Here is a 12,595-nt window from a genome sequence, read left to right as displayed (position 1 = left end):
CAGCAGGAAATAAGAGCCCTAACTAGCAGGCTTTGTTTCAAAACTCGAAAAAGCATTCTTGTAAATCAAAGCTTCCTGTTTTTCTTTCCCTTCACACTTGCAATTTCTTTGACTTGATATATGGGGATTAAAGACATCAGCTTAGGGAATGCTTCCCAGAACAATTCCTCATGCATGCCTATTTACAGCCTACACCAGCTAATTTAAATATTGTTTTACAGCTGCATCCGTGACTATATATACCATAATACCACAGAAGATATTAATTCCAGTAGAGGAGTTTGGATTTTTTTAATGTCAATCTAAGATTAACACCACCCTTATGACCACAGTGACCTTACACATGTCTTATCTGAGTCCTTGGTGTTTGAACAGCCCAACCTTGGAAACACTATCAAACCACCCTTGCTGTCCAGTCTAGGCACATTCCAGCCCAATAAAATAATCCCGTAAAGTTTCACTCCTGAAACAAATACTGCCATCTGGGTCAAAAGCAGTAACTTCTGCTTCCACCTCTGCTATACCAGCTAACAAACTTCACCCAAATTTGTTTCCACCATTACATTTAACAAAATCTTCATCTGTTCAATACAGAACTTTGTCTCTTTCTGGTTTTGGGATGGCCTTTATTTTGACTGCAAACAGAATTCATGTGCAGAAATTCACTCCTTGTGCCCATACACAGCTCCCTACTCACTGTAATTCAGAATTCTGGTCTGTATTATGAATGACTAACTTGTTCCAGTTTTTGGTTTAGATCTTTGTCTCATACTTTCATTCTCCACTATCTCTTATCATCTAACTTTTAACATCCTGTTCTTTATAAAGTCTGGGCACTGCTACAACATGTCTCTTCTACAGCTTGTGCTATTTAGAACACTCTTCTTTGTATCTTTTCATCTTTGTGATTCTTCACTTAATTGCAAGTTTCAGCAAATTTGTTTTTACTGGTGATTTTTTCCCCAGGTTTCTCTTCCTCTCACCTAATATGTATTACTTAATTACATTTTAGGATCTAGACTAATGAAATTGTGCCAAGTATGCTTTATTGTGCTACAGCTAGTCTTTAACCCATTTTGTCTATTCTGATATTGCAAAGTGTTTTGAGTTTTATCTCTAGGTCATACACCCTCTTTTATGCATGTAGCACATACAAAAGGTATCGTATCTCACTGATGATTTGAACACATCTTAGCTAAAATAGTTTTGACACTAACACTAAATTACTGGCTATCTACAAAGATATATCCAGTCTAGAAATGTTTAATTAACAGTAGTATGAGGCCAAACCAAAAAAGCACGATACCTGTTCTTATAGGTCAACTTCACAATTCTTGTGCCTCCTTCATATTTCCCGGGATGTAGTTCTTTTAATGCTTGTTCCCATTTAGAAATAACATCACAGATCTTTAAAAAATACCATGGAGAGAGGAAAGACAAACTGAGGTGAAATGTATAGTCAAGGCTTGAGGGGAAAGTAAGTGAAAAAAGCATTGTGGAACACAGAAGATAAACAGACCGAATCAGCATAAACACAGTCAAAAGTGGTAAACCATTTCATTTTTCTATTACACAGTATATAAAAATGAAACCATTTAAACTGAAAACTCCATCTCTAATCTGCAACGGCACATGTGTAATGGAATTCTGGTCTGGGAGCAGCTCTGGCTCTGTCAGTGTTAGGAAGCAGCAAAGCCCAGGGGGAGCAGATCTGCACAGTACACCACCACCTGTTCCTAAGACTCTGTACCCACATTGAAGGAGTTTCAAAGGGTTTTACTTTGGCCTGAAGCCCACTGCTATGATGGGTCACATCTTCCAATTCAGGTTTCACATAAAAAGAACCTATTTCATGCTCTATAATGTTGCTCCTTAATGTGAATCAAAGCAGGTTAATAGGAATGATTGGTACATTTGCTTCAAATATGCCCTCCTGAGCCAAACTAAAAGCTCTCACATAACCTCTTAACAGCAGCTGACTACATGCTTGGCTAAACCAAACCCTTGGATGTGAATGTCCAAATTCTGGGAACATTTGGTTCTAGATTCCAACTTTGTAGTTAAGACATATTTTTAGTAATAGCACGGTTCATCTCTCTGGTTCCGCTCAGCTTCTCTTGGTTATTCCAAGTCCTTTGGCAAGTGGTCTAATAAAGGCTCCTACTTATTTTGTGATAGCATCTCAATAAAAGGAATGTGAACATAAGAAGCCACATGAAATACATAATCAGATATACTAATCCTCTCCTAAGAAGCTGTTGAGGTTGACTTGGCAGGTAAATAATCATCAGTGAATAACCAATAAAAGCGATGCCTTTGATTGTCTCGAGTTTCTTCGCTTACTCTAGTATCTCATCTCTCCAAATGATGGTTCAGTTACCAGCAAAGCTCCAGGTTACCTGATCTATATCAAGCCATGAAGGCAAAGTATATAATTTGGCATTGCCTGTAGTAGGTTGCTCTTCAACCCACCTAATTTAAAGTTATTGGCATCTTCTTCCTCTGCTGCCTAATGTGAAATTTTATGCTGTGTAAAACTGAATGTTTATGTTCCTTACAGTTCTCAGGGCCTCTTCCAAGATGCCACTACCACTAGTCCTCCATCAATACTGTACGACAAATTATTCTCCTGGATTTGTACCAAATCTGATGTGTCTCATTCAAGGCCACTAGCCTGCCCATTTAAGGCAGTTATCCAGCTGCAACATGGGTAGAAATCTCCATATGAAAGACACAGATGTTAATACTTTATCTGCTTTCCTTTTGCCTTGACCTGAGGCACTCCTCTCACTCAGTAGAGCTCTATCCCATAAGTACATTCATCAACAATAAAAGTCCGAGTTACCTGAAGATAGCAAGGAGATACTTCATAATCTAACAGATGAGACTTATATGGACATGCCAAAAGACTCACAGCCTAACATAAATTTATCTCAATTAGTAGTGTCACATTTTATGTTAATTGTGATGTCCCATCATGCTAGCTAGCTCTGTCATATTTTAATTTTGTAGTTGACAAATTAAACTTTAATGTGTTAAAATCTGAGTTAGAGACTGACAAAACCGACCAATTTATCACTTAGTAAAACAGAATGTGCTTTGTCTTAACTAGTATTTCAGACTAGACTGAGCTAATTATAAAATCATAGGATCATTTAGGTTGGAGAAGACCTTTAATATCATCAAGTCCAACAGTAAAGCTAACACTGCCCAATCCACCACTAAACCATGTCCCCAAGCACCACATGTACTTGTCTTTCAAATACCTCCAGGGATGATGACTCAACCACTTCCCTGGGCAGCCTGTTCCAATGCCTGACAGCCCTTTCAGTGAAGAATTTTTTCCTAATAGCCAACCTAAACCTCTCCTGGTGCAACATGAGTCTGTTTCCTCTCATCCTATCACTTGTTACTTGGAAGAAGAGACCAACCCTCACCTTGCTACACCCTTCTTTCAGGTGTTGTAGAGGGCAATGAGGTCTCCCCTCTGCCTCCTTTTCTCCAGACCAAACAACCCCAATACCGTCAGCTGCTCCTCATAAGACTTGTTCTCCAGGCCCTTCACCAGCCTTGTTGCCCTTCTCTGGATTTGCTCCAGCACCTCAATGTCCTTCCTGTAGTGAAGGGCTCAGAGCTGCACACAGTACTCGAGGTGCAGCCTCACCAGTACTGACCCTGCTCCTGCTGGCCAAAGAAGCTGTTGAGGTTGACTTGGCAGGTAAATAATCATCAGTGAATAACCAATAAAAGCGATGCCTTTGATTGTCTCGAGTTTCTTCGCTTACTCTAGTATCTCATCTCTCCAAATGATGGTTCAGTTACCAGCAAAGCTCCAGGTTACCTGATCTATATCAAGCCATGAAGGCAAAGTATATAATTTGGCATTGCCTGTAGTAGGTTGCTCTTCAACCCACCTAATTTAAAGTTATTGGCATCTTCTTCCTCTGCTGCCTAATGTGAAATTTTATGCTGTGTAAAACTGAATGTTTATGTTCCTTACAGTTCTCAGGGCCTCTTCCAAGATGCCACTACCACTAGTCCTCCATCAATACTGTACGACAAATTATTCTCCTGGATTTGTACCAAATCTGATGTGTCTCATTCAAGGCCACTAGCCTGCCCATTTAAGGCAGTTATCCAGCTGCAACATGGGTAGAAATCTCCATATGAAAGACACAGATGTTAATACTTTATCTGCTTTCCTTTTGCCTTGACCTGAGGCACTCCTCTCACTCAGTAGAGCTCTATCCCATAAGTACATTCATCAACAATAAAAGTCCGAGTTACCTGAAGATAGCAAGGAGATACTTCATAATCTAACAGATGAGACTTATATGGACATGCCAAAAGACTCACAGCCTAACATAAATTTATCTCAATTAGTAGTGTCACATTTTATGTTAATTGTGATGTCCCATCATGCTAGCTAGCTCTGTCATATTTTAATTTTGTAGTTGACAAATTAAACTTTAATGTGTTAAAATCTGAGTTAGAGACTGACAAAACCGACCAATTTATCACTTAGTAAAACAGAATGTGCTTTGTCTTAACTAGTATTTCAGACTAGACTGAGCTAATTATAAAATCATAGGATCATTTAGGTTGGAGAAGACCTTTAATATCATCAAGTCCAACAGTAAAGCTAACACTGCCCAATCCACCACTAAACCATGTCCCCAAGCACCACATGTACTTGTCTTTCAAATACCTCCAGGGATGATGACTCAACCACTTCCCTGGGCAGCCTGTTCCAATGCCTGACAGCCCTTTCAGTGAAGAATTTTTTCCTAATAGCCAACCTAAACCTCTCCTGGTGCAACATGAGTCTGTTTCCTCTCATCCTATCACTTGTTACTTGGAAGAAGAGACCAACCCTCACCTTGCTACACCCTTCTTTCAGGTGTTGTAGAGGGCAATGAGGTCTCCCCTCTGCCTCCTTTTCTCCAGACCAAACAACCCCAATACCGTCAGCTGCTCCTCATAAGACTTGTTCTCCAGGCCCTTCACCAGCCTTGTTGCCCTTCTCTGGATTTGCTCCAGCACCTCAATGTCCTTCCTGTAGTGAAGGGCTCAGAGCTGCACACAGTACTCGAGGTGCAGCCTCACCAGTACTGACCCTGCTCCTGCTGGCCACTCTATTCCTGATACAAGCCAGGATGCTGTTGGCCTTCTTGGCCACCTGGGAACACTGCTGGCTCATATTCAGCTGGCTGTTGACCAACACCCCCAGATCTTTCTTTGCTGGGCAGCTCTCCAGCCACTCTTCCATAGGTCTGTAGCTTTGCATGAGGAATTAATATCTCATCTCTAAATACTACTCTTCACAGGCAATACTCAGGTGTATTTGATCTTGCTGCAGTAAGAAAAAAATATTAGCCATTTAGCAGCTCTTCAAACACATATGCTGAATGTAGCAGAGGGAAAAAAAAATACCTTCATGTTGCCCTGCAGACAATGTTCCAAATTCCTGCCAGAAGGATCATCTGTGAACAGAGAAAATCCCATGTGGGATGGCTTTCTCATTCCTGTCTCCTGGTTCAGCCGCTGGATGAACTCATCAACTGTTGAGGAACCATCAAAACCTACAACCTGCAATGAAAGAGGAGCTATTTGAGGATGACTTTAAAGAAACATGACATTGATGGGTATCACAACTAATGAAGCTGAGTTTCCTGTAGATTGGTGTCTCATGATTGATTGCCAGCTCCAGTAACTGCACTTACATATTGTCTCCCTTCACACTGCATTCTTTCTCATACTGAGACACCTAGAACATCTCTTCCTTTTTCCTAGCTACCTTTACTTCTGAAGACCTGTATAGCTGGGGCTAAATTCTTTTACTTTTCTCAGGAAAAATGGTGAAAATGGCAAAGAGAAGAAACAGTGTCTATCTCCTAATATCTGCTATGTATAAACACCGTGGTGCCAGCCACCCACATGAAGGAGGCAGGTTATTACAGTCCTCTAGTGCCTGGAAGAAAGGCACCTGCCGTGGCTCACCTGGTAGGTTCCATTCATGAAGTGCACTGGGATGCTGAAGGGGAGTGAGTGGTGGTAGGGATTTCTCAGCAGGATGGACACAATCTCCATCCGGGAGGGCTTGGCTTCCCGCTCGCCTGTCTGCACAGTGCGGTCTACTGATCTCTGGCAGTAGATGGCATACTTGCCTATTTCACTCCTGGGCAAAGAGGTGGAGATAAGCCACAAACAAGCTTTAAATGCCATGTCCTCTTCCATTTCCTGTGTCATGACTACAGCATTCCTCCTTCAGGCTTTTGCTCAAGCAAAGATATATCTCTGTGCAGGTATTCTAGTTGATCTCAACAGGCTAACAGCTCAAGTGAACAGCTACCACACAAACCTGAGCTCCAAGGATCTCTAAAATTAAGGCAGACAATGGACTCTCTGGAAAGCGCTAAAAGGGTAGAAGTGTCTCTAAAGCCAGGCAGGAACAGTCAGTTACATCTCTTGCAAAAATGTTAAGAATGTCTATACTGAGTAAGTTCTAAAACTGAAGTATTTATATAGATTTCTAACTGTGCTGCCACTTTACAGGGGAAACAAACTGTTCAATGTGCCTTCAGGAGCTCAGTATGTGGTCAAATCTCCAGTTCAATCCCTGCAAGCAACATGGAATTTAGGAGCTCTGGCTTTTCACTCTAGAAACATACTGCTCACCTCGCCAGTCACGCATTTGAACAACTTTCAAATGGAGAATCTTCCTTCAATGAGAAACTGTAATGTCTGGTTTCCAAACACTCCTAAAGCCCTATGTCCTTTAATGTAAAACTGCCCTGGCTTTTCTTCTCTCAAATAATGGATCTATATACTCTAAGGTCACCATGCATAAGAAACAGTACTTGGAATTAAGAGCTAGTGCAAAGTAGACCATAGGCATTATGTGGCATACATTCTAGTGTCTTGTTTGCTATATGAAACAGGGAAAACATATCTGTTTAGCTGATCAAGGAACAGCCATACTTGCTCCATCTAAAGAGACCTAAGTATTCCTAAAGCTAGGCAGAAGGAATTAAGCAAAGTATCTGTAATTTAGAAACTCTCTAAATCTAATCAATATAAGCACAGTTGTAATTTCTGTATCTTTTTTCTAGCCCTAGTAACTGTTTCATAGCTGGAATGTATAAAAACATTTCTGCTCTTTGCTTCTGCATAAAGTTTATTTGTTGATAAAGACACTTCTGGACTAAGAACCTGGCAGACCATGAGCATAGTAATGCTTGAAACATGCATTTCACAGAGCCCAGCACATCCTTATGCCCCTAGCAGTAAAGCAGCTGCACTACTGAATTGAATGGGCCAGTTTTGGGAGCTGGTAATGCACAGGTAAGAAATGCTCTCTAGTACTAGCCAGAAGATCCCTAACAAGTTGCTTTAGCCAATGCTACCACCAAAGAGTGCCTGATATCTGTATTTTTGCTTCTGAGAAGAAATAGCAAATGTAAGGCAGCATATATGAAAGTTTAAAAAAAACCCCTTGATTGAAGGAGTACTCAGATTTTGCAGTACCAAGGCAGACTTAGGCTGAGTATTTGAATATGAAACCACTGTTTTACGTATGTCTGAGCAACAGTATATTCTTGTAACAGACAACTAGACATCTCTAGCTGTGACCTCCCTGTAAAGGACACAGTGAGATATGCTGAAGACCAGATCACCATGGAAACAAAGAAAGAGCACAGTATGAATGCAGGACAAAAAGTTATTGCTGTCGCAGTAGATCTTACACTGTTTTCTTACAGGGGACAGTGTTACATACTAAAGAGGTAACAGACAACAATACTAGTATCTATTTCATGTTTTTTTTTCCTGACTTTTTATAGTTCCCAAAGTTATTCTCTGTACCACTTTAGTTCTTTTAACCTGAAGCAGAATATAATCACCTGAAACTCAATTAATTCTAATTACTTTTGTCTGTCTTTCTATCAATTAAAGTAGCTGTATCAGCAAAAAACCTCCCTACGTAGCTCCAGTTATATCTGCAAAAAATTATTTTGCTAGCATAGATTTTGTGAACTAGCTTAATGTAAGTGACAAATTAATGTGAATGACAGAAGTGGGGAATGGTTTGTCTCCTCCCTCAACTTGTTTTTGCAGGTGTGAATCAAAAGATTGCTTCCATCTCTATCAGTAGCGGATGCAAAAAGCAATCAGCTCAGCAGAAGAAAATACTGTTGCAGTCTTTACCTGGGATCCGCATGTCGCTGCAAGTGTTGTTTGACGTACCAGAGGAAGTGATGTTGAGGCAGGAATAGAGGAGCACACAAAGCCAGGAGTTGCCAGCACTGTGAACATAAAACTGGACATCATTCTTGTTCTGTACTTCTGGCCTGTTGTCTCTCATATAATACTGCAACCAAAATGCTGGATGGTAACCAGTGCTTTTGGGAGTGACCATTTTTAGACATGTAGTTCAAAATGCTTCAAAGGCAAGTGATGGTCAGAGGACAGGCTGCTCTTCAGTATCTCAACCTGGACTCTAAAAAGAGGTGTTCTAAATGATTGATCTCTCTTGAAAATATTGACTAATGTAACTAAAGCTGAATGAATGATTAAGACTTGAACTAATACTTTTTTCCTATTTGCAACTGCAAATCATAATGAAGAATACACTGGGGAGTTTAGTTTCACATTAGACCCATTATTCTTCAACCAGATTTTATTTTCTCGTTTGAGCTGGGAATATAAAGTATCTACATTCATGAAGTAGCTTATTCATTTGATTTACCAAATAATTATAGTGCAAAAATCAGATTTCATGCTTAATAGTAATATTTATGATTTGCATGCTCTTGATTAACTAAGATTAATACTATGTGGCAATTAGAGCTAGCTAACACAAGCTATGAATCTTTATTCCAAATAGACCATTTGCAGCTGGTAAACAGTTACATTAAAACTAAAGTTTACTTTGCAAGTAGTTACATTCTCAGTATTTTTCTTTGCACATCAATGCCAAGATTCTTTTTCCTCCAGCACACCTTTAGCATATGCACAATTTTATGAGAGCAAGTCCTATTGCTAATTATTGAAAACATGGAATTAAATAGAAAGTATTTGCAGGGCTGAAGTGACAGAAGAGGAACTGACCTGAATGACTGAGTGGTTCTGAGGCTGTCGGCAGCTGGTCTGCTTAACAAGCTGACAGTAGATTTCATTCTGCAGCTCAGTATGTGTCAAGCAGACCTGCAGTGCTGTCTGGGCAAGGGACACGTGGTAATCAATAGAGGGTGCTTCCACAGGGACATTGATGAAGAGCTGGCAGGACTGTAAAAGAGTGGAAGTTAGTCAATGAGATGAACACAGCAACTCTTCTCTGGTACTTTCCTGGACAGTTCCTCAGATGTGCTACAGGCAATTAATGAATTCTTCTAAATAACCCCGAAAGGGGGAGGAGATAATTACTTAATTCCTATCTCTCTCTCTTCAGTTGTGGCAACTAGAAAATTCACTGAGCCTTCCCCAGCCTGACGAGCTCATGAGTCAGCAAAAGAATCAAGGGGAAAATATGCTTCCTGCCTTCCATGCCTGTGCAGATTTACTGCTGATCTTACACTTGTAACGAGAATCAAACCTCCCACAGCTTCACCATTGGTCTTACTGACACAACTGAGTTTGCCAGCAAATTGTTTCAGTTTCCTTCAATTCAAATGTTGGAGAGGAAAAAGGAAGATTACACTAACTTTGAAGTGTAAAGCCTCTGGGGGACATTGCTCCTAAGCCCAGGTTCCCAACAAGGAAAAGTTAAACTTCCAGAGAATGAACGGCATCTAATATCCAACTATCCTATTGTAATTAAATGACCCAGCAGGCCTGTTGAAAGCAACCAATGGTGACAGCAAATATTGTGACAAACAATACCACCAAACAATGTTGTTCATCATAACAGAGAAAAATTACTGAAAACCATGCAATGTCCCTTTAAATACCTTAAAAAGCTTCAGAGCTTCAGTCTGTAGAGCCTCGGATGGCAGAGTGGTGAGGGATGTGTGCAACCCATCTTTACTGTAGCACAACATAGGATGTTTCCACAGAGGAGAATCTGAGGTAGCGGATGGGCAAAAACATGTAGTGTCAGAAACAGAAGGAAGATAATCACGTCCAAGTTGAAAAGGAGACTTGCTGAAATGGCAAAGCACCCTAGGAAGCAGCACTGCTCTAGGCCACATTCATCTTTGATGCCATTTCACTGATTCCAGCAAAGCCTGCCATGAACAAAGATTCACCAGCAGCATTAGCCATCAGCAGAAAGAAGTATTGCCATCCTTAGGCTGCTATGTTAGAGCCGCTCATCAGCTGGATTCTGGTGAGAAACTGCTCAGCTGCATGTTCAAACAAGGGACAAAAACTCTGCCAGGGCAGCCACCTGCAGTGGGGGTCTGTGTTAGTGCAAGTCACTGTTCAACAGCAAGCAAGGTTCACACACAGGTTTAGGAATATGTGAGCGTGCAGGAAAAGAGTTATAAGTACAAATGCCGATTTTACATAATAACAGGGAAAAGTTAGAGCTCTATTTCTTTTTTTTAATTTGAATTAATGTTACAGAGTTGATGTGACAAAGTGATGGATTTGACTAGTTTGACTACAATGCCTGTATCCTCTCTGGAGATACTCCAATGGAACTAGGAGAGAAGGACACTGTACCATATGCTATTGCACTGAGAATACCCTTCCCTCACCTTTGCCTGGATTAAAACGGGGAATTGAAATTACCCTTCCTCATGCTTCACTACCCACGGAAAGGAATCTGTACATTCTACTTACTAGGGTCTCCTTCTGCATCCAATAGTTTTCCAATAAGTTGTTCATACGATGTGCCCACTGTGGCATTACTGCTACCAGCTGCTACAGTCAGATGGTACAGCCAGGTATTCTAGGCATGAGGATGAGAACAGTATGGGTCAATTCAGACCTTGTTTTCCACAAACAGGTTCAGTCTGGTATAGCCCATTTATTTGCTGATACTAAAAAGCCTCCTCCTCTCCAAAACCACTGCCTTTTTTACCTTCTCCTGTTTGGTGCGAATGAGTAAGTACGTGGGACTCTGGTCCTGTGGGTGAATCACCAGTGTGCAGTGGGATGAGAGAAGTCCTCCACCAGTGGCTTCATAATCTTCATCAGAGTCACAGGACCGGTCTACTTCTTCCACTTTGGACTCACGCAAAGGCAGATGCCCTAGAGGACACTATAAGGAGGGGAAGCAAGTTAGAAGAGCATAGCTAATCCCACTTAGGAACAGGGAACACAGGAAAAGAAAACATGGATGAAAATGCTAGCAGTTCTGTAAAATGTAAGAAATCAACTATAATTCAGTGTTTAACTAATGTAGTTACATAATCCTGCATTTCTACAGCATTTCTTCCCTTTCACCAAATAAAGTACAAACTGTGTTACTATTTTATTAATTTTCTTGTCAGGGCATCTGCAAATTAAAAGATGGCCCCTCCCATAAGGTACTGTTTTCTTCCCATTACACTTGTCAGGCGTGTTAACATCATCGGCTCTGCAAGACAGGATATGTTTTCTGATGGCCAGTTGCTCAGTATCTTGAGCCACTGCTGTCTCATCCTGGTCAAACTTTCGGCTTGCTACTGGAAATAAATACTTCTGAAATGACATAAATAGGTAGATTCATACAGACAGAGGATATCTGTTGTACTAACTCTGGATCTCAATCCCAAGTAAGTCACAGTATTCCTTTATATTCTAAAACTTGGGTTTCGATATCAGCAAGACAAAGCAATGAACCATTGCGCCAAGAACCCAAAAATGGAAGCACATTACACTGATTAAATGACCTCCCTCTTCCCATATTGCTGTTGCTACTTGTTTTCATGACAGCATGCAGAATATATCAGCTGTGGTACAAAAGTCTGCTCTGCATGCTTCACAAGACCTAAAAAAGAAAGCGAGAAACAAGACACACAGTGATCTGAGAAAGAACAGTCACTCACCTTTTAATTCTTTTTGTCATTGTAGCTTAAAAGAAAATAAATCTGAGAAAAGACTGATTCTCTTTGTGGAACTGGTGCTGTTAGAAGGGGAGAAGTACAACCAAGGAAGAGCTTGAAGGATGAGATGCAGAAGCAGTAAAAGGAAAGAAAGCATCACAAGAAATAGGAAAGGGGGGGTTCAGGAACCAAAGGGAAAAAGGAATTACCTTATCTTCATGGTTTCGATAGTAGTAGAAAGTTTTCCCAATCAGTGCACACCAGACCAGCTTAGAGTGACCATGCTTTACCTTTAAGGAGGACACATTTATGTGTTTAACATCAGCAGTATTACTGCAATGATGCACTAGGATTTCAACTTTCAATTCAACACTCCCTTAAAGCCTTGCATATATTATTTGTTCTATGCTACTATATGTTGCTCTCAAAACATACAGGGCACCACTTCCAAAAGCAGGCAAGCATATCCCACCTATGTAGATGGGACATGGGTGCTTAAGGAAGCAGGTCTAGGATTTTGTGAGGTATTTTACTCATTCATAACAAGCCACCATTTCTGTATCCTGAAATACAATATTTAGAATAACTTTTTTAAGATTAGAAAAATGAGTAATTGCATCTCAGCA

At 40.6% G+C, this 12,595-nt stretch overlaps 1 protein-coding gene across 1 annotated transcript in view; it reads right to left on the bottom strand.

Annotated features, from left to right (window-relative positions):
- PLEKHH1 (pleckstrin homology domain containing, family H (with MyTH4 domain) member 1) overlaps positions 1-12,595 on the bottom strand; it is a 44,470-nt gene that overhangs the window by 5,279 nt on the left and 26,596 nt on the right. Inside the window, exons 14-22 of the mRNA XM_010007686.1 lie at positions 12,179-12,259; positions 11,024-11,203; positions 10,783-10,891; positions 9,948-10,060; positions 9,109-9,285; positions 8,206-8,303; positions 6,001-6,178; positions 5,434-5,589; positions 1,307-1,407 (exon numbers count right to left, since the gene is read on the bottom strand). Of these exons, the coding sequence (XP_010005988.1) occupies positions 1,307-1,407; positions 5,434-5,589; positions 6,001-6,178; positions 8,206-8,303; positions 9,109-9,285; positions 9,948-10,060; positions 10,783-10,891; positions 11,024-11,203; positions 12,179-12,259 (1,193 nt within the window). The remainder of the gene's footprint in view (positions 1-1,306; positions 1,408-5,433; positions 5,590-6,000; positions 6,179-8,205; positions 8,304-9,108; positions 9,286-9,947; positions 10,061-10,782; positions 10,892-11,023; positions 11,204-12,178; positions 12,260-12,595) is intronic.

This window comes from Chaetura pelagica, unplaced genomic scaffold, assembly GCF_000747805.2.
Source record: "Chaetura pelagica isolate M959 unplaced genomic scaffold, ChaPel_1.0 scaffold70, whole genome shotgun sequence".
Taxonomy (NCBI): domain Eukaryota; kingdom Metazoa; phylum Chordata; class Aves; order Apodiformes; family Apodidae; genus Chaetura; species Chaetura pelagica.
Note: the sequence above shows the minus strand (reverse complement) of the source record. Positions and strands in the feature narration are given on the sequence as shown.